The sequence below is a fragment of the Poecilia formosa genome, unplaced genomic scaffold (genome assembly GCF_000485575.1).
Source record: "Poecilia formosa unplaced genomic scaffold, Poecilia_formosa-5.1.2 Scaffold100, whole genome shotgun sequence".
In the NCBI taxonomy this organism is placed as follows: Eukaryota; Metazoa; Chordata; class Actinopteri; order Cyprinodontiformes; family Poeciliidae; genus Poecilia; species Poecilia formosa.
In genome coordinates, this window is record NW_006800039.1 from 957,069 (window position 1) to 983,238 (window position 26,170).

Below are 26,170 nucleotides of genomic sequence, written 5' to 3' on the forward strand. Positions count from 1 at the left end.
CACACACACACACACACACACACACACACACACACACACACACACACACACACACACACACTCAGTGACATCAGGTCATTCATGGCTGTTTGTTCACTCCACGCACACGGGAAAGAACGTTTCCTTCCTTGAAGACGTGCGCACATTCACGCAAATTCAAGGATCCTCTTATCTCGCTGCCTGTGTTCCTCTCCCTATCTGTGACTCTGGTGGTTTCAGACCGAGAGGAAAACTGTCTCAGTGTGTACACTTGTGCCCAGCATTAATGTAGAGCAACTGACTATGTCTGATGATGATGATGATCAGTGTGATTGCTTGGGTTGGGCTTAGCTGGTTGGCCTGCTGTAAGATAAAGGGAATTTCCTGCCAGGAATTTCCAAATGTCAGCCAGAGTGCACTGAACTCTGCCCCACGTCTGACCTCAGAGAGAATCTTAGATGCTGCTGTTGATGTTGCCTTCCTTATTATTTTATGCCCATTGTTGCTCCCTTGCAGAAATGCTCTTATGTAAGCTTATGCATCTGTAGACTCAAATCAGGTCACCATTGGCTAGAGATGGGAGTCAGGGAACATAAAATAATGCAGTGCATCTTCTGTGTGTTTTGTGTGGAAAATATCTGGGAAAAAAAATGCAGACCGGCGTCGGGCTACGTGCAAGTATGTGGCACTGTGATGTAGGTTAGCAACAGTTCAGACTTCATGAAGTAAGAAAACTGAATCGGAGTGCAAATATGTTGACACAATGCCAAGTTATATTGTTGTTTCGCCAACATCTCATAAAATCCGGGTGCATCTCAATAAATTAGGATATTATTGAAAAGTTGATTTATTTCAGCAACTCAGTTCTGTAAGTGAAACACATTATTTAAATTAATGACAGACACACACGGATGTTTTTCAGCCTTTATTTCTGTTAATTATAATTTTCTGCTTACAACTGGTGAAAACAGTATTTAAAATTAGAATATTACATCAGTCCAACTAAACACTTTAAATTCAGAAATGCCAGCTTAATTAAAAATATCTTTAGAACATGCTTAGAGGTTATTTTTAAAAGATACTGGTAAGCTGACAAAGGAGCCTCATTGGATCACGTATTTTAATTTACTGAGATGTAGTGGATTTATTTATACACTATAATAAAAGCTTTAATCTACTTTGTACCAGTTTTCCTTGTTTTGTTTTTTTACATTGCAAAAAACATTTTAGGCTTAAGTTACATATAAAAGTCTTAAGTCTTTTTTTCATCACTGCTTCAGTTTAGGTTGAAGTGGGGACAGACCAACTAGTCATCCTGCAGTATTGTATGTTAGTTAACACACCAGGTGGAGCTTGGTTGGTGGTCTGTCATTTGAAATAGAAAAAAAAAACAGATAGTTTAGAACAAGAGCTCTTTATATGATTCTAATAGAGCCTTGAGCAGCAGATCTGGAGATGAGAGGGAGATCTCCACATAGTTGATCCAGTTCCTTCATTCGGCCAATTTTCTTGGATCAAGACCACGGTGGTATTTTGCATGTGTATATTTCCTGTGCTGACAGATGAACATGTGGGTCTTTAGTGGGGATTTATCAGAGCGCTCCTTGTGTTTCTTCAGCCCTTTGCATTTCTTGGAATAGAGTAAATTTTACTTTTGGAATGCAAATTAAAGGTTTGTCCTCTACCGGGACCACAAATGTTACAAACCTGAATGTTAAAAATGGATGAAATGAGGAAAAAAACCATAAAACATGGAGCTCTCCCCCCCCTTCCCCCCAAACATAAATCTGTCCGTTGAGTTACTCAAACCCAAAGTCACTCCATCAGACTGGCTTCATGTCTGCACCCATGTAGTCATACATTATCCTTACGTGTACTGTGGTCCAGTCGCCCACAAACACAAAAACAAATGGTAAAACAAATCAGACTAAAAGTGAAACATTCATCTGTACCAAAAAGAAGTTTTAGAAATAATTTTAGAGGACGACTTAGTTAAATAATCATAAATTGTGGATTTTCAACTCCTGAAATTTCTAAATCATCCCATGAGAAAGTCTGGATTACTTTGAAGACTCATTATTAATAATCATTACTTTTGAAAAGCTTCATTTAGAAATAAAAACAGTTATGTCTCAATAATCGTCTGTCATAAAGGGAGGCTTCTGGCTTTCAAAGGAGAACGAAGACTACCATTTCAGCATTAATCATCTATTAGTTTCAGAAAATGGAAAACTTTCCAGCTGGCTACTTGGCTTCTTTGTGCTTAACTTGTTGTGCCATTCATCAGATGCTGGAGCTCTCAGTCTTATGTCTCTCTTTCTGTCTCTCTGTTTTTCCCATCAGTTTATTTGCTTTGCTTTCCAAAAAGCACAACAAGGTTCTGGAGCAGGCAACACAGTCTCTAAGAGGCAGACAAGGAGACAACACAGCCTTGCCAGACTACGTGAGTAAAGCACACACACTCACACTTTCTCTAAGTGGGGAATAAAGTTTATTAATAGCTGCTGAATTATGTCTACATGGATAAGAAACAAGAATTTGACACACACATGTGTGACCCTTTAATGTGCGGTGCTGGGATTTTTTTTTTATAAGACATTAGTGGAACAAGGAAGGCATTTAACTGGGAAAATATGTAAGGACGACTAGATATGGTGTTCAGAGTGTAGTGAATGTTTATATGAAGAAGAACATGAGGGGTGTTTTCTTTCACAAGATGCAGTGAAGTAATAATGTGTTAAATTTGTGCTTCAAGAAATTAGAATCCCATGTTCCAAGTTGGGGAAAATTAAGCGGATGCTTAATCCTGGTTTTCCAATTGCACACCTCTTAGTACTGTGCAAAGCATTTAAAATCCAGGCTAATAAAAATGTAAAAGTTGCCTACAATAGCGTATTTATCATAACAGTCGTTTTTCTAATTAAATGATTTAGAGTTAAAGGAAATAATTTGAATTTACTCAAGTTTCATTGACATGTCTGAGAACTCAGGATTGGTCTTCAGAGCAGCCCACAATATGCTATATTGGCCAAATCCTGTCATTGCATTTTATTCCAACCTTTTACTGACCAATTAGGTGCATTTTTACTAAAATACCTACAAGCGAGTCCATGATGCATTTACGTCAATATTGGACACAACAGATAAGGAAATTCTGATGGCTGACAGATATGATTACATCTATTATCAAAGACGCCTTCCTTCAGGATAATGTAGTGTGTCTACATGGATATGTTGGTTTTATGTTGGTGTTTTTTTTCCCTTATTTTAGTGTCTGTCTGATGAGGCCCCGTACAAAAACATGTCACCACACATGTGGAAGCACACAAGCACATGCAATCCAATTAAATTACCAGCCTTGTTGAGACATCTCATTCCTTAAAGGCTTGTTTTTAATGCCGTTTTAATCGCATTCGAACAATATTGATCATTGTTTTCGGCTAACGATGGGAAAACACACGAGTCTTGCTGCACTAAAGACATCCGTTTAGGGAGATGAGGCAACTCTGTGAATATGGAGCCAGAAGTCAAAGTGAAGGGTCATCTGCACAACAGTACTGGTGCATTTGTCAAAAGTTCAGTGTGTTGCTCAAGGGCATGTGGCAAATCTTCAGCATATTTCTTGGAAATTTTGCAAGAGTTGTCTTTTCCTTGAAAAGCGTCTGACTTCCAGTCTGGGTCACAGACCTAGAAAAGAGTCGATCAAGTTTTTCTGATACAGCCTTTATCCTTCAGCTTAGTCTACACCAACTATATGTGACATTGGTTCCCATGTCTACTCTGCAGCTCTAGAGGCATATTGACATCTGCTGATGAAAAAAAGTACCATGTGTTGTTTGGCTTCAGACCACGGACACACACTTACACAAAACAGAAACATACAGTGTCTTGTAAAAGGAGTCGCACCCTGGAACTTTTAATGTTACAGCCATAAACCTTGATGCAATTTATTAGGCATTTATGTGAAATACCAAACACAAAGAAGTGCATAAATTGAAAATGAGAAGTCTAGTAATTGTTTTATTTTTAGTGCATTTTTTCCAGCTTCCTCTGTTCTAACGCGGTAAGATAAAATTCAGATACCTAAACAGTACTACCTACTACTAGAGGAACAACACCTGCTATATTTACTGTACCTTTTACTGTGGTTAATTTTCTTTCATCATCATCAGGATTTTGATTTATTGTGACAATGATCAATTTTACATGGTGTGGAAATTAATATATAAAAAAAATACATGGAAATACATAGACAGTTATGGAGTGCTTCTTCTTACAAGGAAAATTACAAGTAACAAAGCAATTAAGCATTCTTCAGAAACTTTAGTGCTACTGTGTCCATTGTGTTTGTGACTGATCTAAATGTTGGTGTCTTTTAACCTCCATCATAGCAGGTGAGAAAAACAACGTAGAAGTGACAAATAGCCAAGGTAATAATCATGATTTAAATGTTTCACGAGTGAGATGATTCTGCTTTGTGGTTGTTTTAGCCTTTCAGCGAGTTCTACAGGAGACACTTGCCTTCCTTATAAAAAACAAACAAAAAAAAAAAGACCACGGATTTCAATTCCACTCGGTTATATTCATCTTGTTTGTGTAGCTGTTATTCAAAGCAAATGTTGTCTCAGGGCACTTTACAAACTCAACAGATTTTAGTGAAATATGTTGTGCAGTCACTTCAGTTCAAACATAAAGATGGATTTAAATTCAATTGCGTATATTCCAGTTTAATTCTAGTTGCAAAACAATGCAGTTAAGTAATTAGTCATGTTAGGCGCAAACTGCATTACGGTCCCATTCCCTAATGAGAGGATGATCTGAAAGGAGTAATGGGAAAGAAAGAAATCATTAACAGCCAAGATTCATGTCATATCAGGAATAATGGATGTTACTGGATGTTTGACACATATTTATATATTTATGTATTTTTTCTGCCACAGCAGAAACTTTTAGTAAAATCATAAAGATCCTACAATGTTTTATGTTTCATTGTTGAGAAATATGGAACGATTATTGACAGTCTGCCTTAAGGCTACAAGATATGCAAATTTGAGACATTTGTGTCTTGGCTCATAAACTTTTTATGATTATTTCCCAGATCTAAAACAATTGCAAAGCTATTTTTGAAAATGTCAAAGAAATGAGATTGAAGAAAATTATGCAGAGGGTTATTTTTGTTCGTCTTTTTATGCATGGAATGTTACAAAAATGAATTTAAACGGCATCGCTTTCTTCTGGACTAATATTCTTCTTGTTGATATAAGATTTCTGTGAAACTTCATGCATAATGTTTCTTATATGAGCAGTTGTAATGAGCTCAAGCTCTGAATGAGGCTTATCACTGGTTTGGCAGATGCGACACATGACGGAAGCTCCTCTTGTCTCATTATACCAGCTCCTTTGTTTCCTCCATCCCAGGGCTCTTCTCATCTCCTGCTAGTGGTTGTGACGGCGTAATTGAAAACAGACGCCTCTGGAGTTGTTCACAAAGCCACGCCTAAACTTGAGAGGTGTGGAAGTTTAGGGAACTACAGAGAGATAAAGGAGGTCAAAATGTGAGGAGAAAAGAACAATTGAAACAGGAGAAGCTGGCAGGCGGCGCAGAGAGGAAGGGATTGGAGGAGGGTTCAGGGTGGGTGTAAATGTGTTTTTGTGACAGGCATCTGGAAACAATGTAATTTGGCCGAGTCTGGCTCTGCCGAGAGAACTAATGTTTGTTTAATGTGGGCTTGTCCTGGACGTGTAATTGCTCTCTTTACGAGGGAGAGTCTGAGAGGAGGATATGAAAAAAAACATCATGAAACGCTCTAAGCTTTGGCTTAAAGTTGCGTGCTTTCTGCTCGTCTCCTAACGTCTTGGTCTCCGTCTCTTGCATATACACACTGAACACACCCCTGTCTCTCTGAATGTGTTGGTGCCGCTGCATCTGGTTAGCATCAGGGAAGAAAGAGTGAAGGGTTTTTAGGGCCTCTTGAGGCCCCTGGGGAACATCATAGAGGGTCTCGGTCAAAGCAGAGGATCTCTCATGCCCCCTGCTCCCCGTCGAGTCGCAGAAAGAGCTTGCACATACAAGCAAACATTAAAAGAAAGACGTACCCTCTGTGTTGGATTGAATTGCATTGTGTTTCTGTTTATGCTCCCAGCCAGTCATAATGGTTGTCTTACTTCTCTGCCTCTTAGTCTGTTTACTGCTGCACATTTCTGGGAAAGATCCTGCAAGCACACACACACACACGCGCGTACGGACGCACACACCCAGACGCACACTGCCAGCAGCCCCATGGACCACCCAGCCTATGTGTTTATGTGTCCTGGTTGAGTCACAATCTGTGATCTCTTTTTAATAGCCAGAGTTGACGCATGCATTAGCTTTGTGGCACCAGTCCACTTGTTTAAGGGGAACAGCAGAGCCAGAGGATTTATCAACAGATAATAAACATTATGCCTTCTGTTTATTATCAGAGCTTTTAGGATTCTGCCACTTTTCTACGAGGATATGCAGTTGTTTTTTTGCAAAAAGCCATTTTCACTTGCATTAAAGCCTCTGTAGTTTAGAGTTGAGGAGAAATTGTTTTGGTGAACTTTGTAATTCAGACAAGGATACGGAGGAGTAGTTTTCATCGTAAAAGAGAGCATGTCTGTGCATTTGTAGTAGCCGTCAACGTTTGTTTGTCAGAATTTGTGTGTAATTTACCACAAAAGGGGATTTGACTCAAATACTTATGACAGTAAAGTCACTGACTGGTACAGTGCCTTAGTCATAGCTTGATGCCCCTACATGTCATGAACATTTAACAGCTTTATTTGCACTGTTTTTGTATATAAAATAAAAAGGTACAGTGAGTATTTGTCTCATCTAAACAAATGTCTACTTCCCCATCAATGAAACTTGAATGTAAAAAAGAAAAAACAAAAATACTTTCCATGACTAACTCACAAGTTTGACTCTTGTACAGTGGATCTCCAGTATTTGGGGTTAGGGACGACAACCAATCATGAATAGCTAAAATCCACAAATGACTGATATTCCCCTTTAAAAAAAACTTAACACTGCATATTTTAAGAGTTCAAATACCCAGTATACCTCAGTATGCATTAACTATTTTAGCACTACTGCAGAAGATCATATCTGGAGGCTTTCTTATCTCCACTCTTGGGTGTTCAGCAAATTTGCACCAAGGAAAATAAATTGTGATCCTGGATTAGCTGTTTTGCAAATACCATCCATTTGCCTATTAAGTTGCATTATACATGGTATTTCAGCCTCGCAAGTGGCATTTTCTATAAAATATTTTAGATATGCTCTGCGAAAAGGCATATTTTCCGCAAATAATTAGGAGTTGGGTTCCACAGAAAAATCTGTGAAATACTCAGTTGTGAAATAGGCGAGACTCTACGGTATGTTTTCTTCTCTGTCTGAGACTATTGAAGTTTATAGCCCCGCTTTCCAGAGTCCACATGGATTTTATCTCATTCTCCAAGGCTATGGAAAATGTTTAATGCATAGTGTGCAAGGAAAGGGGTCAGCATTAACTATCATAAATCGTTTAGCTGGAAGGAACAGCCGATTGATTGCAATAGGAATGTTACATTGCCCTGTCACATTTCTTACTGCCTTTTAATGTAGAGTCCATCCTTCTATCAGTCAATGAATTAACCACACCACCGAGTCTTTAGTACTTAGTACATACACAGAGAGCTTCTGGACTTTCTGAATGAAAATACCTTGAAGAGAGAGAATGTAAAAGAGCTACAGGCTACCTACAGTGATTATCAAAGAGTACCTGGTTTCTGTTTGGTTTGAAAAAATAAAGAAGAATTATTTCTGCCTGCATTTCAGTTCAAAATTATACATACCTATGACAGACTTGCACACAGATTTCTTTAACCTCAACCAAGGAACTTGCTTCTGATAAATCACATTGGAGTATTAAAAACTAAATCTATTAGTATTTATGTTGTATTAAAAATGGCATGTCAAAAAATCATTTACACCATTCTCAGTCATCAATTTAAAAATCCCAGATCACTTGGTAATTTATCTTCATTGATGAGTTGTATAGTTTTTCAGGATGGAAGGCCTCTTTGCCAGCACCCTAAACCGTGGGTGTCAAGCTCCTTAAGACTTGAGGGTTTTGCAGGTTTTAAATGTGTCTCTGCTCTGTCAGAGCAGCTTTAGACGGCTGAATTAACTCAATGATATAACATCAAACTGCAGAGATCCAGTTAATAAACCATTCATTTGATCTAGTTGTGTTAAACCAGGGAACCATTTACATCATCCTAAACATGAAAACGCTTTTTTTTTTGTACTCAACTTTAACTGTTGGCTATTTGAAGGCCACTTCTTCCCTTTGCTGTTGAGACTTTTTATGAAATAGTCAAAGTCTGATATTCAAACTCAAGTAAAATCAAAATATCCTGTCCTTTCTATCTCAGAAGTCTTGTTTTTGTAGTTCTCATTAAGGCAGCGAGCAACGGCGCTAACCTACTTTGCTCATCACCTGCGTATTTTAATTAAAAATGCATCCCTCCTCCTCCTACCGTCTCTTGTCTGGCTCTCTACATCTATTCCTGAGCAGTGGGTGAGCCATGCCTGCAGACAGCATGTTGGGTTCCAATGATTATCTCCTTCCAAACGATAATTAGAGCAGCCCTGCTGTGCCCTGGTCTTTTTCAGGACTGAGGCGCAGCAAACAGAGCACAGCTTCTGTCTGATCAATTAGCACTGCCCACTTTTCTCCCAGAGTTCTCCTGCAGCGGCCGGTGTCATCCCTCTTATCTTTAGCCCCACTGCTGTTTTTTTGTTTTTGTTTTTTTTTTCTTCTTCCTCCATCACCCAAGTCTCAACCAACTAGATGACACCTAAAAAGTGATAATGAGGTCTTGCACTGTTAATGGGCTCAAACTTTTCTCCTCAGACAGTGACGCAGAGCCTGTCCTGAACACATCCTAGACCTAGAACGGCCCAGTGTGCTGCTGCTGCTGTTGCAGCCCATGCTGCTGTTGCAGCCCATGCTGCTGTTGCAGACGCCGCCGCTTGCCTCATTCTCAGTGTTTGTGCAACAAAAGAAGTTTTGTGCATTGTGTGTGAGACTAGGGGGTAATGAGAGGCTGACCTGGGCACAGTGCTTCACAGAATGGTGTGATTATGACATAGCTGCTAGACCATAATGCACGTCAGACAATGACCCATTTAAAAAAAAAAACAAAAAAAAACTTCCAAACAGGGCAGCCGGGTGCCGCTCAGTCAGTCTGACCCTTTCTGGTTGTCCATGTGGCAGTTTTTTTCCCCCCCTCTTTTCTTGTTGTTTTTATTTATTTTTTTGCCTTCAAACTTGATTTTGCTTTTAAGCTGCCTCCTACTTCACAACAAACTACTTTTTGGTGTTAATTTGGAAAGGGGTTACATTTTGACTCATCTCTGCGTCTCTTCTCCCACCATCTCTGTTTGTGTCTGTCTTAGTCAGTGTTCTTTCCTAACATGTCTGCTTTATCTGCCCTGCAACAGCTTGCAATGAGTGTGGCCAACCAGGGATTCTCTAAGCTATTGGTTTAATGATGCCAGCTCCTGCTTTACAGGGATTTGCATGTCTGTCTGTAAACACTCTGTCCTCATGCACAAGGATTCCCAGGCAAACATGTACTGGCAGCTTAGAAAACACACGCTGATGCTGACCACAACCGTTACCTTGTAACGTTGCAATTATTAGATGTTTTGCAAATGGTCAAAACCATCCGAAGAGGTGTTGGTCAGACACATGCGGATGGACTCATCCTTCCTGGTAGCATCTGTGGACTCGGTGAAACGAGCAAAACAGGACCAGATCAACGAGAGATTCATTTCTAAGGGCTGTTTTACTCTTGACTCTGCAGCTGAGTTGGAAACCGAGGAATGTCGGGGAAGGACAAATAACAAAAAGGAGGAAGAGACGAAGAGAAACTGAAAGAGATGTCAAGTGTCCTCTGGTCCTTCCAGGATATGCTTTTTTTTTTTTGGGGGGGGGGGTAAAACAAGTGCGCAAGAACAGATTGGAAAGTTGGAGAGGAGAAGGAGGAGCAACCAGCATATTTAAATCCTGTCTGGGTTTCAAGTAGACCACGGACCTCTTAATCTTATCCTCTTGACAAACACGCACGCAGGGCCAGGCAGTCGTCTAGCTAGCCTATTTTCATGTGACCTGAATTCCCCAGTGTGGCATTTTTTCCCCTGCCAGACTAATCTCATTAAGCTGGGTGCTGAGCTGGAGAACAAACACACCAGGCATTCCTCACTCCTACTCTTGCCTTCCTCTGCTCCTTTTGTCTCCTCCTTGTCGCGTTCGTTCCGTCTCCATCAGTTCCCCCACACACACTCCCACCCCTCGGCCCCTCGTCTTGTACGTTCCCATTTTGGTCGCTGTCTTCATTTCTTCTGCCTCCTCTTCCTCCTACTCAGTTGTCTCCCATATGTGTGCCTGCTTTCTGTCTAATTATGGCCTGCCACTGCAGAACAGAGGAGAGCAGGTCTAGCTAGGCAGCGGTGTCGAGGAGGGAGAGCCACCTCTGCCTCCAGACATACAATCAGTCCTCATTATGGCTGGCTGTCCAGCCTTCCCCCTGCCTCCTCATGTCTAGCATGTGAAGCCTTCAAACACCTTCACAGGCTTGTGGAAATCAATGCAATACATTATTGCATCTGTGTTGCAAGCCTAATTCACAGTCTATGCACAACAGAATGCTGTTATTTACAATTATCCTAATCCCCTGGCTACTTATGAAAGGCTGATTGTGTGTGTGATGTTGTGGGGTGGAGGGGGAAGCCGCACGGCAAGCTAAGTTATTTATAAGATAAGGACTAGTTTTCAAGCAGGGCGTACAAGATGGAATAAAAAATGCTACCACATGCTGCTCTGTTGCAGATGGATAACCCAGATTGGACGGAATCTCGGCTTCCCATCGGTTTGTTGCGGCAGTCTTGCCAGGTTCCTGTTTTGAATGTGCTATCGCCAAAGCCACAGTCAAAACAGGTCATCAGAACAATAATGTTTTCTGTTCAAATCAAACCTTGACTGTAGGTCATAGGTTCAAAATACTGAGATGGCGCGCGGAGATCTTTTGAGTCTTTTCAAATGGAAGCGCTCATGAGACGAAAATGTCATTATTCTAAATGCGATTTTAATAGAGTTGCAAGACTCCCAGAAGAGGTCAAGAACAAACTTTCCCTCTAAAGTTGTAGAAAAGATGACTTTGTCTTCAATCTAAATAAAAAATAAATAAATAAATGGGGAAAAGATGTGAACATAAATATGTTTGCTGGCTCAGTACTTTCAAAAGGCTCTTAGAGATAATACGTTACAATAAATTGTAGCTTTCAACATCCTTGTGTGGACTACTGGATGTTTGGGCTAAAAAGTCTGCTTCAGGATATTATTCTAGATCAAATAAAGGAGACAATTTCCAGAACAGAAAAGGTGTTCATCGATGTTCAATCATTCCCTGTTTGATTGATTTCTCTCATTTCTGAGCTCCTCTTACATCATGAGTTGGTTAGAAGTTGAATATCAATTTTCCCTAGTATATTGGGTTCCTACTCACTCTCAAAAAGTCTTGAATTTCATCTCTGCAATTTCCAGGCCAGTATTGAAAAAAATATTTTAATGTCCAAATGTTTTTTTTCCTTTCCTACCTTATGTTCCTTCCTTCCAACTTCTGCTTTTTCCTGGTGCCAGATTCATAATAGACTTTGGCATGTTATATTTTACAACCAGGCTGAAGGACTGACGTGTGGTAATGTCAGTAAATTGATGTGCACACACAATATTGGAAAATTCTTCATCTGTATGAATTTCACAGTAGATTGCACCGCTAGTCAGTCAGTATGTGTTTTTTGGGGTCAGTGATATTTTTGCATGCAACATTAGATACTGAATTAAACATGTATGCCTATTGTTTGCTATTCCCTTGTCTTTCAGATCTACTTGACTCTTAATCTTGTTTACATTAGCAGCGCACTCCTGGTACTTAACCATGTAGCAGCCTTTACAGTAGTTCATTTCACTAGAGGTCCAGGATGATCACAGAAACTTGTCACGTATTGTGTTGTGTTTAGTCAGCCATTAGACCGCTTTCATGAAAAAGACACTGCATTAGACTAAGCTGCTTACAATGTTCTTGACTCCTGTGATCTTTTAGTCTGCGTTTTCTCCTCTCAGCCTCGTCTTAGCTGCTGAGCTGCCAGCCTTTTAACTCTAAACGGCCCGAGATGCAGTATGTGCTGATTTGGCTACCGTTGCTGAGTGTCGAAGTTGTTCTCAGGGTTTATGAACAAGAATGTGAACAATGAATAAATATTTAAGATGAATAAAATAGGAATAGTTCAAGACATTGATCAGTGTTTTCCACATTTTTTATTTCATTTACATCTCATTGTCAAACATGCTCACTGTTACCAAACATTGGCATCATTGTCAGGGGGGGCAAACCATGTATTTTTCAAGCGTAAGGTTAGGTTTGGAGAATTTAGTTTTTCACGTGTGCCAAAGAGCAGACGGCGCTGTTAACTGAGCAGGGTAAAAACACGACGTGAACTGGCCCATTAATGTTTCGGTCCCATAAGAGATGCATTCATTCACTCGAACTATGTTGCTATTCAGACATCAACTTGGTTGAATTTCACCTGCGTCAGATCTTTTGAAGTTATTTCCACAGACATTGTCCGTTTGAACTTTGCTGTGTAGCTCAACAGACGCAGTGAGATGGTGGTAAAAACCTGTTTGAATTACAGAGCGTCAGCACACGTACACCAAGGATTTCAACCGAAACAAAACTCCTCAGGGCTCGCTGGCAGCTATCAGCCGCTTTAATGTGAACCTATTGCGCCATAATTATCATTTAACACTCTGTATAGAGCGACATTTTAGAATTAGATCAAAAAGGGTAAAATCATCTCCATGAAACAACCAAAACAGATTATGTTCTCAGAGAGAACAATCACTTTTTGATTAATTTATCAAATTATGACTACTGAGGGAGAATGCCAACAGGATGTTTATTTAATCTTGTAAACAAAACAAACAAACAAAAAAAAAAAACTTAATGGAAGACACTGGCCATTAACTTGATTTACTCTAATTGTTATTTGAATCATCTCACCTCATTTTTTTTTTTAATGTTTTGTTTTTTATTAAAACATCATTAGATTTGGATGGACCAGACCAAATTTTTCTATTTATCTTATTGTGTGTTTTAGTTTCATCATTTTGTAGTAACTTTCACACATGTTCCTGGAGATAAAACCCAATTTTACATTCCATATTTTCCTGTCTCTTCTGTTTGGGTCCCATGTTGGGACTGTGAGATGTGCTTTGTTTATCCCATCCAATTAATAACCTTTGAAAACTTTTAGACCTATTCTGAAGACGGTTAGAACAGATATGGCAAAGTTCAGAATAGAGACCTGATATTTAATTTTTAATATGAAATCTATGATGGTGACATTCAGGCTTTGTTTCAGCTTTGAGGCATTTTCCCCCCAAGTGGTCTTATGAAGACAAAGCAAAGCAGTTTTGTTGGATTTAGATTTTTGTTTTTCTTCTGGATGACATAATTATTTTCGCTGAATCCTTTTGGACTGTTTTTACAACCGTTGTCATATTTGTGGAAATCCTCCATCTTCCCCTGAACTTTGACAGTTCACAGCCATCTGTTTTTTACTTTCCCACGGTGTCTGCATTTTTTTTTTTTTTTTTTGTTTGTGCCACCATGATCATGGCAGACGGGACCTTATCTAGTCATGGTGGCGTCTGTCTGGCTTGTAGACGCATTGTTATGAATACAGTAACTAAAGGATGAGATATAATCTTTATTCCCCAAGCCAAAAGTTCTTCTGTTAGAGCAGATTGTTTCATGTGGGGAAACAGCTTGCTAAGATTTCTATTGATGATTGAAGTATTTTCTCAGAAGTTTCTTTTTTTTTTTTTAAGCTGTCAGCTCTCTTACTTTGAAACATTGCTATTGGGCTACAAAACTGATGGTCTTTATTAAGCTGTAAATTTTGGTTTAAATGGTCAAATTACTTGAGCAAATGCTGGCTTTGTTAGTTACAATAAGCAAAACAGACAATTCTTGAACTTATCGAGGTGTTTAGCATTGACAGGTGTTTCTTCCTTTCTGAAGAACTGGTTAACACTTGGATACAGTTTACAAATCCTCGTACGTTTGGCCTCGTTTATGTTTTATTTTTTAGTAAAATAAAAGAAGATGAATCGAGAATAACTCCTTCATGACAAAAATAGCAGTCACCTGGTACTTTGCAGATCTAACCCAAACATCTTTCTCAATATGTAAATGTGTCTGCAGTTAAAAACACTTCTTGGACCACATAAGTTGCTGCACTCGTGTTGTAAACTAAAAATTATGACCCAACATAGAAACTGTCTGTTGAAACGAGGGGGAAAGATTACGATACTGTTCTAAGAATGTTAATCAACACAAAGTGTGGTAAAACATGTTTGTTTCCAGCCAGACGTGTCAGAATGTGAGAAGAGTTCAAACAAAACAGGATGATTAAATGAAAAACAAATACAGGTAGGTAGAGGAAGGAGTCAGACCACAGGCATACCATGAAAATAGGAAATGCGCAACAGAAGAAAAAGAACCAAAGCAACTCAACCACAAGGAAATGAGTAAAAGAAGCGGTGTTTACATACGGAAAGAAATCACACTGAAGACTGCATTAGTAGACGAAATGGATCATTATTCCCCTTCTTTTCACTGATCATTTGTTAAACAGGAGGGAAAAGAAAAGAATGCCAAACATGTTAAAACTGTGAAGCTGTAGCTTTTATTTTAACCAACCTTTCATATCCTCAAGTCGTGTTACATTTGATCTTGAGAATGTAACACTCTTGCGCTCAAAGCCAGAACAAATCAACAGGAATGGGTCCTGAATTCAGAAATCTTGAAGATTTCTGTACTCAGAATTTCACCTGATTTCCCCTGAGTTCTGTAGAAAAATATAAACTTGTACTTAGTAATGTTGGGAATAATAAAAATGTTTGGGGGTTAAAAAAATTAGGCTTCAGGTTTTAATCTCTAGTGATTATTTAAAGTCGCATCTTTCATTTGATACATCAAAATATGTTTTAGTTACTGACACCGAACCCACAAATGAAGAAGTTTTAAATAGGCTTTTAAACTATCTGAAACATCTTATTATGTATTGTAAAGAAGTCCAGCTATAGATTTATAATTTGTGTGAGAATGCCAATAGAAGTTAGCACTGAGGTCAGAAGCCACCTTCAGCCTCAAGGTGTTTGATGATACAAATGGAAAACAACCTCTAACTAGCTAAATGTTTTGTGCTTAAATGTCCTTACTGTTACGAAAACAGCTGGAAATTATTTGATTTTTAACATTTGGAGGAACCTTGAATATGTCTCGTACATTTATAAACCAAGAAAAGTTTCAAAAACAAATTGATTTCATTTTTCTGAGCTTTTAAATCAGTGGAAAGAGACTTTGTATAGCAGAGGTTCACTGTCCTTTATGTCTTAGATGTTTCCCTGCCCTCCTTAGCTTCTCAACAACTTTACCATCAATAGGCCTAAAACAGCCTATTGACATTTAAAAAAAAAAAGTTCTGTTCAAGCCGGAAAACATTTAAAACAGGCAGTGGAGAGGCAGTGAAGACCGCCGTTTTATGCCGTGCATGGCTTTTGTTGCTGAAAGTGGTTTGATTAACACAACTATTTGGACCCCCGACTTGCGTTTTTCCGACTTCCAGCTGACATACAGTTAATATCCGAGTTCTGGTTTCTGAAAGACAAAATGCTGCTTAGTCGTGACTGTCTCTCTATCTTCAGTTGTCGGATGCGTTGTTTCTTCTGGCTCCATCCTTCTTCTTGAACTCCTCAGTTGCCTTGATTTTTGGCTGCGAGCCTGCTTTGCTTGAGGAACTTTGTAAATAATCCCTCTGAGTCATCCACTTAGCTCCATGCTTTTTCTTCTCTTGTTCTCACCAGCCTCTCCTCCTTCACTGTCATCCATCATTAGTGACACTTCTCAGTCCCCCATGGGAAAGCCGACCATGTCGTGACCTGTGGCTTATAAGATCACCTCTCTGTCCCTGCCTAAGACTCATCTTACTTCTAAGCTGACATTCCTCCGTGTTTATCTTCATCCCTCGTTCCCTCCCTCTGCCATTTTCCTCCACCTTTTTTCACCCACCCTTCACCAAGAGGCAACCATTTAAAGACGCAATAATAAGTAAAACCACTGTATTGTGAAGCCAATTAACCTTTACATCCTCCCCCCCAAGGCGCAGGACCTGAATGTGATTGAGGAGGTGATCCGCATGATGCTGGAAATCATCAACTCCTGCCTCTGCAACTCCCTGCACCATAATCCCAACCTGGTGTACGCGCTGCTTTACAAGAGGGAGCTCTTCGAGCAGTTCAGGTCCCACCCATCCTTCCAGGACATCATGCAGAACCTTGACACGGTCAGTTACTGAAAATGAACAGTGTCTGATTTGTTTGATGTAAGATTTTTGGCTCATCTAACTAACGTTTATTTTAATAATTGATTATTATATCAGTTATTCTGATGATTGATTGAGTTAAAAAAAATTGCCCCATTCTGCAAATATTTTTCATTTAACCACTTGAGCCTTTTTTATATACAATACTAGAAATATGTGAAAGATGCAAATAAACAAATCAGTTCCTGTTTAAAATGCAGTAGAATTCCTTTAGGTTGCGCTTGGTCATTTGTAGCGAAGGATGCATCTGCAGCTAAAAAAAACAACTTCTAACATTAACATGTGAAAATCTCAGCCCTTTCTGCTTGACTTAACATTTGACATTTACCAATTAATGATTGCATATCAAAAGTTGCTTAATAGGAGATTTTCTTGGTTGAATTTGAACCAGGTGAAGCAAGAACTTTGCCACTTGAGGAGTTTTGGGTAGAACATACTCAAATAAGGGTTATGTTTTTTTATTATAAATATTTTTTAAGCTTGAAGCAAAAAAGAAAAAAATTTTGGAAAAGTTTGGCCTTAATAACAACCCCAAGAAGGTGAGCCTCCAACAAAAGAACCTTTTTGAGTCTGTTTACTCCAGTTAACGATGAATCGATTACTAAATTAGCTAGTGATTATTTTAAAAATCTTTTTATCACAAATAATCATTTCATTACAGCGATAAATTTCCATATCTTTTGGGGGGATTTCATTTAACGTATCCTAACACAAAGCACAACATTATAAAGTGAAGGAAATTAAAATATATGTTTTCAAGTCTGGTGTCCACGCTCAGCCTCCTTTACTTGGATACCCTGAATAAAACTCAATACAGCCATTAGCCTTCAGATGTCACCTAGTTGGAGAACATTATTGAACAAAGTTGATGACGAATATAAGGCAGAGCTGTCCTAATAAAGGAAAGCATATGGCACGAATAAAATGCCAATGAATTACATTAAAGTGTGCTATGTTACTGTGACAAAATGTGAAAAAGTTCAAGAAGCACATGTATTTAGATTTAAGGAGCTGTGGATGAAGGACGTAGATTTGTCTTTTGCATCCTTAAGAAAGCCTCTGAACTGAAACATGTGCAAACTGCATGGGCAACACGGAGCCTACAGCATGTGAAACACCCTGAATTAATCAGTTCTGGTGTGTTGAGAGGCTTTGTCTCTTAAAAATTATTGAGTGTGGGTGAATAAAGATAAAGAACATAATCCAGAGCTGTGTTTTATATCTGTGGCAGCCATCTAGGCAAGGAAGTAAAGCTTTCTGCTCTATCTGCATGTGGTTGCTGCATGCATCACCCTGGGGTTCGCCGTTATCCATAAGTATGAGGGAGGCACGCCTGCTAGGAACCCTTGGTTCAGACCACTTCCCTCAGGCTATTCTCTGAAGCTTTCCTCGTGCTTGCAAATTCATGTGTGCTAGCATGAGATCCAGGATGAGAGGCTGTTTCTTTGCTATTCTAACTTAACCCCATATGAGAGGCCTTCAGAGTTAATGAAAAGATTAGTATTAGATTGAGACGCACACTACACTCATCCTGAAGTAGAATTAGTAGAAGTAGTTGAATTTTATAAAGCAACTGTTGAGCATTAGCAGAGAAAATGTTGCCTGTGGAGGCTTTTTTTTTTCCTGCTGTTGGTGACAAAGAAGGGGCATAAAAAGAAGAATTGGTAATACTGAGGATTTTTTATTTATTTATTTTTTTTTAATTTTCAAACATTTCCCCAGAGGCACATCCAGCCCAGCAGTAGAAACACAAAATGTGCTTTCCTCAATTTCCTGCTCGAGTGTAAACCCAAAGGGCATCAAATAATTTAAGCTTTGCTGCTGGGCTTTTTCTAAGTGTGATTAAAAAAAATGCTGAAATCATGTGTTGAATTTGAATCAGATCCCATTTAACAAAAACAGCATTCATGTAGTTTTGAATTTTGCCTTTTAACCTCTTATTTTTTTACTTTTCCCAGCTACTGTTATTTATTATTTGGTGCCAAATGCATCTTCTGTAGTCCTGCACAGTGTGGAAACATTTTTGTTCCTGAACCCGTAGATGAAATACGACTTAGATGTGTCATATTTTTATTACTAAATTGATCATGTCATTAGTTTCATTATTTTGTTAAGGAAGCAGGGTTGTCATTCAGTCGTGGTTCGTTGTAAGGTCGTGTAAGTCACTGTTTCAGTAGGACAGACCTACAAGAAAGCAGAAGTGCACATGCATTACATTACTAGCACTACACATGCAAGATTGGCCACTTCATCAAGTGAAGTAACCTGAATGGGGTCAGATTTCTCTCTACAACATGACACACCGTAGAGACAATTTACAGATTGGTGTCCAGGCGGTGTGATAAATAAGTCCTCAAGGCTTCTCAATCAGGAAGACACAATAAACAACATTTAATCTAATTGTGTTTGTGTGCTTTGTGGCACGAGAAGTATTGACAAGAAAAATTAGAGTAATAACTGCTGAACAGTGCTTCCACGAAGATATTTATTGCCTTGATGTTTAGATCTTTAATTCTGGAAGCTTCTAATTTCTCATACTGAGAATCTGGGCAGCTCACAGTTGCATTTGCGTTTTGGAAACATTGAAATTTGATTTAAGAATTACAAAATATACAAGTTTGCTTAATTCTGGGTCTTTATATGCAAACTCGCAAGTGGCCGTCAGCCTGCATAGGATTCCCACAGTGTAATGACTTAATAAAAATACCAAGTTTTCACATTTTCACAGTATTTACTAAAACAGAACATAAATTACATAATCTAACAACTTTTTATTTAATAAAGAACCTACAATATTTTTCATACTTCTTCTAATAGTAATATAATGACTGATCTGTTATTTGATACTTGTACTTAATTAGATAAAAGTACACTTAGAGGATAACACATTTATGTTGGAGGAATTACTCAGCCTATCTGCTCAGATGGCTGGCCAGCTGTGGTTTTGAAACAGTGCTACATTAATGAGTGCTGGGAAGTGCTGCTTTGGTTTCCACACCAAGACGTTTCATATTTTTTACAACTAGAAAATTCAAAAAATGTAAGCGAGATAAAAGGATACTAGCCTTTTTTCACATAGTTGACTAGCAAATACTCTCGCTTCTCATTGATACGCCTTTGAACTGTATGAATGGTATGATGGAAAATTTTAGACATTCTCAAAACCATAACTTGTAAAAACCTTGATATGGGAAATCTGCCGAATCCTACTCAAAAGCACAATGTGGTTTGCGCATCGCCCTCCAAACAACTGCAGTGTAAGTAAATTCCTGATTGTCTGTCTCCTGTTACGTGAACTTTAGGTGATAGGATTCTTCAGTCAGCGTCTGGAGCAGGCTGGAAGTGACCTGTCAGTGGAGAGGGTTCAAGAGGTCATCATGAAAGGAGCCCAGGCCTTGCCTAAAGACAGACTGAAGGTAAGATAACACATAGGACACCACGACAGAGGTGATTGCTAATGAAGGCTGTCTGCAGATAAATGAAGCAGTACATGTGTAACGTAAACAGGCCGTAGACTGCGAGGTTCTGCTTGTTGCATGGTTGCTCACGAGTCTGTCTGCACAGACGAATGGGGAGAAGTATTAGAAGTGGATGGGGAAGGGTTCAAGGAAGAGATAAAAACGGCTACCGAGACCTGAGACAAAAGACCAAAGCCCAGTTCTCATCAACATTAATGCATATCTCCCGTCCATCTCTGCTGGCCTGCTACATGTGAACATGTAATGACATTTCAAGGATATGGGATGGGGGAGCTCGGGGGCACTTTGTCATGGACACATAAGATTGTAGGGAGAGGAGCGGGAGGGGACATAAATCTGCCACCGCGCCTCGTTACCCTACACTCCTGGCGGGTTCGCTAACCCCTCCCCTCCCAAAGCTCCTCCATTAATCAGTGAGGGAATATGTAACCAGGGGTCTCCACACAGCACTCCCCACCAGCATAGAGGCTCTTAATTGCCTGTTTCATCATGTGTTTCATGTTCTATACTTGGCGGCGGGCTGCAAGGCATTTGTCTCACTCGCCGACACTGAAGAGGGATGGTGCGTCGCCATGAGTTTATGTGGGTTCCCCCGTCTCACTCCCAGTCAGCACCTCGAAGCATTAATGCAGCAATCAGCCATAAATCCATAGAATTATGCATGTGTGTAACCCTCCTCTGTCCTTCAGAGCGGTGCACATGTAGAAAACACCAGCTGAAATGTACGTGTATGTGATTCATACTTCTACATTTGTATGTTTTTTGAGTTTTTCTTTTGACATGTCAACTGGGTGCACGACTGCCAAGTGTGAAGCGAGCGACTGCAAATGTGTCGTTGAGTTTCACATCGACTCTCCGGCCATCTGAAAGCTTTCCAGTTCCACTGGGTGACGTGAAGCGAAAGAAATATCTGGGCAATGTTTCCTCTGGGAGAAGCCCAAGCTGTCTTATGGTACCATCAGTCAAACAACTGTCTCTCCTCTTCTGCCTTGCTTCTCCCTATGAGCTCATCCTGCTGTTGAGCCCCCAATCTAAAGAAAATCCATATGTTAGACGAATGTTGTGCAGAATCGTCAATGAGTCGATAATTACTCCGCAAGAGGAGAATTGGTAACTCAATCAGTTGAGCCTTCAAGGCGGTTGGGAAGAAAGAGATGTGAACACTCTCTGTATTCTCCGATGAAAACACATTGAGCCTGAGCATGTTATTCATCTTGGTCGGTCAATCACAAGTACAGTTAGTCTATTCAGTAGTAAATAGTTCCGATGAGGAGGTGCTGGAGTTGATGTGCTTCTGTTTATAGTCCAAGATGAAAGCCAGAGTGGAAGGGTAAATGTCAGATTTCATCTGTTTGTGCGTAAACTTGTTGAATTTTTTTATATATTTTTTTAACATTATATTATGTGTTTTTTGCACTTTTGGAAACTAGGCCTAACATCCCTAGTTTCCACTGTTGGCTCCAAAACAGGATCACTAATGCTGAGTAGTAGCTCCTGCCATTGCATCAGGGTTAAGATGTTGTCTGTTTACACAGTAAATCTGCATTATAATCCCTTTTGAATCAGAGGAAATTCCTAAAATTCACAAATATTTAATAAATCAAGTCTGAGAGACTTGTCCCAAAGGAACATTAATCACACACTTGGAGCAGCAGCACTTTATTTCTAAAACTCTGTTCATAATCAACATGGATTGTGGTTATTTATCAATGCAGCAGAACATAAACCGTTTTAAACCCTATGATGTTACCTTTACTTAAATTTTGACTCCCTCTTTTACCACAGACAGCTGTGACCAGATGTTGATGAATTAAAAATATTTTACAGTTAAAGTTACTAGTGTAAAGTATAAGCTTTAAACTTTTTTTTTTAAACTGATGTGACTAAAATACAATGTTTCAAAATGGTCCACACTTCCACAAAACATCATTCAAATATTCCACATTCATGTAAAAGTAGAGCCATTCTCTGGGGTAAATTTCTTGTTTTTTTGCTGGATAAATTCACTGAACACTTGAGGTGGCGTAAAAATCGATGCCTTTGGATAACTGCAGCAGACGGTGACATCTTGGGGATCACCAAGTCTCCATAACAACAATCTATTTCAGATCTTTTTGCTCATCTTTACTGAGGTTGCCAGTAATTGTAGAGGGTGCTAAAACTTAGTGTAGGCAAGGCTTGGGCCAGTATGACATTCTCACTGCATGATAACCCTTTATAAATATGCAACGGTTTCCAGTTGTGATATTATGTTGACAAAGATGTAAACCATGGTCTTATCGCCAGTTGAAAGGCAGTGCACATCCACTGGTGGAAAACTTGCTGTGTCATTGACAGAAAGTTTTAGCATGTCATTTTTTTTTAAACCTTTAAAACCAGTAAGCAGCCCATGTGTAGTAGAGACAGAGACATTTCAGAAGTCAGAGGTTAAGAAAGCCATTTCTTTTTAGACTTTACTAATCAAACAGAACTTTGTTATTGTGAGCAACAAGGACGACTGTTGACACTACAGTACAAAAGGCCGGTCCTTTTGAAGGAGCTGAAAGCGTTCAGACAAAAACGTTGACGTGTAAATGAAGCTCCAGCTGAGACAATGCGTTAAAGAAGGTGTAAATACCCCAAAGACGACCCTCATCGTCTTGTCACTCTGACCCCTCTGTGTTTGTGTGTGTTTTGTCTCGGGGCGTGTGGTGTTTGCAGGCAGGGCTCGAGGAATGTGTTGTTTAGCCTGTCCAGCTGAAATCTGCTTTATTGAGCACTGATAGCCTGCAGACTGTCTGACTCGTGGGGGCGGTGGATGGAGGGGTGAGGCAGCAGGAATACCAGCTGTCCCTCAGCTACCTGGTGCTCATCGCCACTATCCCACACACCGACGTGTAGGGAGCAGAACAATTAGAAAAACAAATGCGTAAAACACTGCAAGCATTAAAACATCGGAGACTTTCTAAAATTAAGCTCTTCATCAAATCCTCATTACTAACCCGCCCCTATGATTCAAGCGTCTGGACCCTCCAGATGGTTGACATTTTCCTTCAAAACCAAGCAGTAATCTAGTTACTTTTGTTCTTTTGAAAATAAACGACTGAGAGATTTGGAAAGAAAACAATAAAAAAAAACAAAAGAAAAAAAAAACAAAGAAAACAAACACAAGCAAGTCAATTTGGAATATAACCTTTGAGTGTTTGTGTCTTTACCTGCATTTGAGTTTGTTTGTTTGTTTGTTTGTTTGTTTGCTCGGGGTTCATATTTGCTCCACAGCTGGATTCTTCTCTGTCTGGTCAAGATCTGGCAGCACAGCCGCCTGCAGAGGAGGAGAGGGAACACAGAGTCCTGAGTGAAGATACGAGGCCAGCCAGTCAGTCTGTGTTCTGGGGCGAGGGCCGGACCCGCAAGGACCCATAACTAACTGATCTGCTCTCGGGCCAAGTGGGTCCGGACAACAAGCTGATGGGGAGGGGATAGAGAGAGAAAAGGCAACAGAAAACCACGTTAAATATTCACAGAGGAAGTCAGAATAAGGGACGGCTAATAATAATAATGTTGGGGTCGCTGTACTTGTTCTCCACTCAGACTGTAAGGGATGTTTTTGCTGCATATCTAAAATTTCCGACTGCACAAAATCCCCCAGCTATCCCCATCCTATATGGAAGTAGAAGGAAGAGCAGTGTCCACTGTGACTCAGGCATTACTTTGCTCTATTTTATGTATTTAGAGTCTAGAAGGGGTCTGGCTTTCTTTTTCCTTCAATAAAAACATGACTTGGGGAAACGATAATTTGAGGAAAATATGTTTAAGTGTAATCGTTTCCCCCATTTGAGCTTTTCAGAGCATATCATTTTACAACAACCTCCAGATTTGTAGACATCCCTGTCAGCTGCTCAGCTTTTGTCAAATAAAAATTTGAAATAAACCTTGATCAATCCAGTTAGCTGAATTTTATTAATGTGACACCAGACCTGTTTCCATTATTTGCAGCCTTTATTGAAGCCATTTGGCTGCTGCCTGTAGTTTCAGAGAACCTTTTTACCAGACAGACTTCAAGAACCAGAAAGAACAGCAGAACTTCCCATGTGTTTCTTTATGTAACTTCTGATTACAAAAATAACTGCGAACAAACTGCATCTTGTAGCTTTTGATATACAATCTGTGCTTTTTCTCGAGGACAGAACAGCTGAGAAGGGGGCAGAAATACTTCCATTATTCAACGAGGGATTCTTGATGGGTTCATTAAATGTAAAGAAATTGTTGCTTGTTACAGGGTTTTTTTTATAATATCCTGCAGAGCTAGTGTCTCTTGACTTCTTGTGTGTGTTGTGAAATATGAGGCTGGTTTTAGAAAGTTAAACAATAAAAACGCAAAGAAATGATCTATTCCACTATCACCCACAGCTCCTTGATCTTCATGATTGTCTTGGGGAAGCTTCAGCATATCATGGGGGTTTAAACATTCTCCATATGTCCAGAAAGGATCAGTAACGTATGTTTTGTACTGGCAAGGTTTTACTTGATATACAGAATAAATTGTAGACTTTGACCACAAATTATGTTCCTTAGTGTTTATGATCGGTAATCCCAAAAAAGCGACCGATATTTGAAATTTTAAAGTGTCATTGTGCATTAACAGAATAGTTTTAGGAGCTTCTGATCATTTTCTTTGCTTCTATATGTTACAGTGAATTACATTAACTCTCAATGCTCATGAATCTTAGCACTACTCCAGAGAAAGAAAGATTTAATTTATTGCTATCGAGATAAAAGCCACATAAATAAAAGGTACTGGTTGAGAAAAAGAAAAGAAAAAACTCTTACTTCCTCTCAGGCTACTGCTGGCATTTTCAGTTGTTTGAGCAAGCATCTGTGGTTTAGACATCAGGAACTGTCTGGTGATTTTCTTTTGACATCGTCTGAAAGTGACTGAAATGTTCGCCGCTCCATTTTCAGCAGTGACTGAAAGGTCTGCTAGAATTTCCCCTTTGCACTTCAATAACCATTGATTTTAACAGGTGAAGAATAGCATGTAGATTCAGCTAATATCAGAAATGCTTCATAAAGCTAATTAGAGTATTGTATATTATATGGAGATATCTGCATATTCCCCTGGGCAAATTTAATCAGTTAATGCTGCTTGATGGAACAGCATTAATATCACACATTTTGACAGTATGTTGACATAGCCATGTTTGCTGATTAATGCTTTAATTATCTTAATTAGCACATCAGCATTACTGTGCAGGATCCATATATCACGATAATCCAATCTGGACATTAATCTCCTTGACAACCTTCTGTCACCATGTGGTAATGTATGTTAATCAATAAATAAAAATGGGAAACAAATTTTCCAATTAAAAGAAAAAGTTTAGAGCATTTTTTTTATCCCTTAGGCAACAAAAAAAAAGGAGCTGGAGTTGAATAATCATCAGCGTTGGTGTCTTATGAACATTTGCTGAGTTGGTAGACTGAGACAAGTCACCTACACACACACACACACATACCAGGAGGATAGTACAGCTTCTGCATTGTGTCTGGCCGTCACAATGGTTCTGGTGTGTGTGGTCTAGTCTCAGTAGCCTGGCATATGGCCTGTGACCCCGGAGCCCCTCCGTCTGTGTCATTATGATACCGATAGCGTTGCTGTGAATAGAGGCAGTCAATGGAGCAAACTGGGACCATCACATAAAGGGCACAGCGTCTGTCTTTCAGCACAGCCTGATTACTGGACTGTGTGTGTGCACATAACATGCATGTTTAGACGGGAAGATATAATGAGGTGCCCTTGTATTATTGATGCTTTCTGCTTCTGCTGCCTACCTGCTGTTAGGTGGCCTGGTTGATGCTTGGTTTGGTCCACTTGGTGGGCTTTTCTTCTTTTTTCTGACAGAGTTGGAAAAAGATCACACAGCATTTCATATGAGAAGATCTCAGCGTTTTATTTATTTCTTTTTTTTTGTGCAAAACAGAATATTATATTCAGCTCTTACTTTATTGTGATCATTACTGTCTTGGTTTTGTCTTTTACATATTTATCTTGGTTAACAAAATGCTATGAAGCATGTAGGGAAGTGCTCCCTTGGACTACTAGCAGGGGCAACATTAATATAACTGCAGATTGTTGTTGGTCAATTTAAGACCTTCTTCACACTTCCCCTAACGTTTCCAGGAACTGTTCAGCTTCATCTGATGACAGCGG

At 39.4% G+C, this 26,170-nt stretch overlaps 1 protein-coding gene across 2 annotated transcripts in view; it reads left to right on the forward strand.

Annotated features, from left to right (window-relative positions):
* The window catches only part of dym (dymeclin), a 48,704-nt gene that overhangs the window by 20,063 nt on the left and 2,471 nt on the right, over positions 1 to 26,170 (forward strand). For both annotated transcript variants that reach the window (XM_007558925.2, XM_007558926.2), the window contains exons 14-16: positions 2,323 to 2,422; positions 16,280 to 16,462; positions 19,804 to 19,917. In XM_007558925.2, the coding sequence (XP_007558987.1) occupies positions 2,323 to 2,422; positions 16,280 to 16,462; positions 19,804 to 19,917 (397 nt within the window). The remainder of the gene's footprint in view (positions 1 to 2,322; positions 2,423 to 16,279; positions 16,463 to 19,803; positions 19,918 to 26,170) is intronic.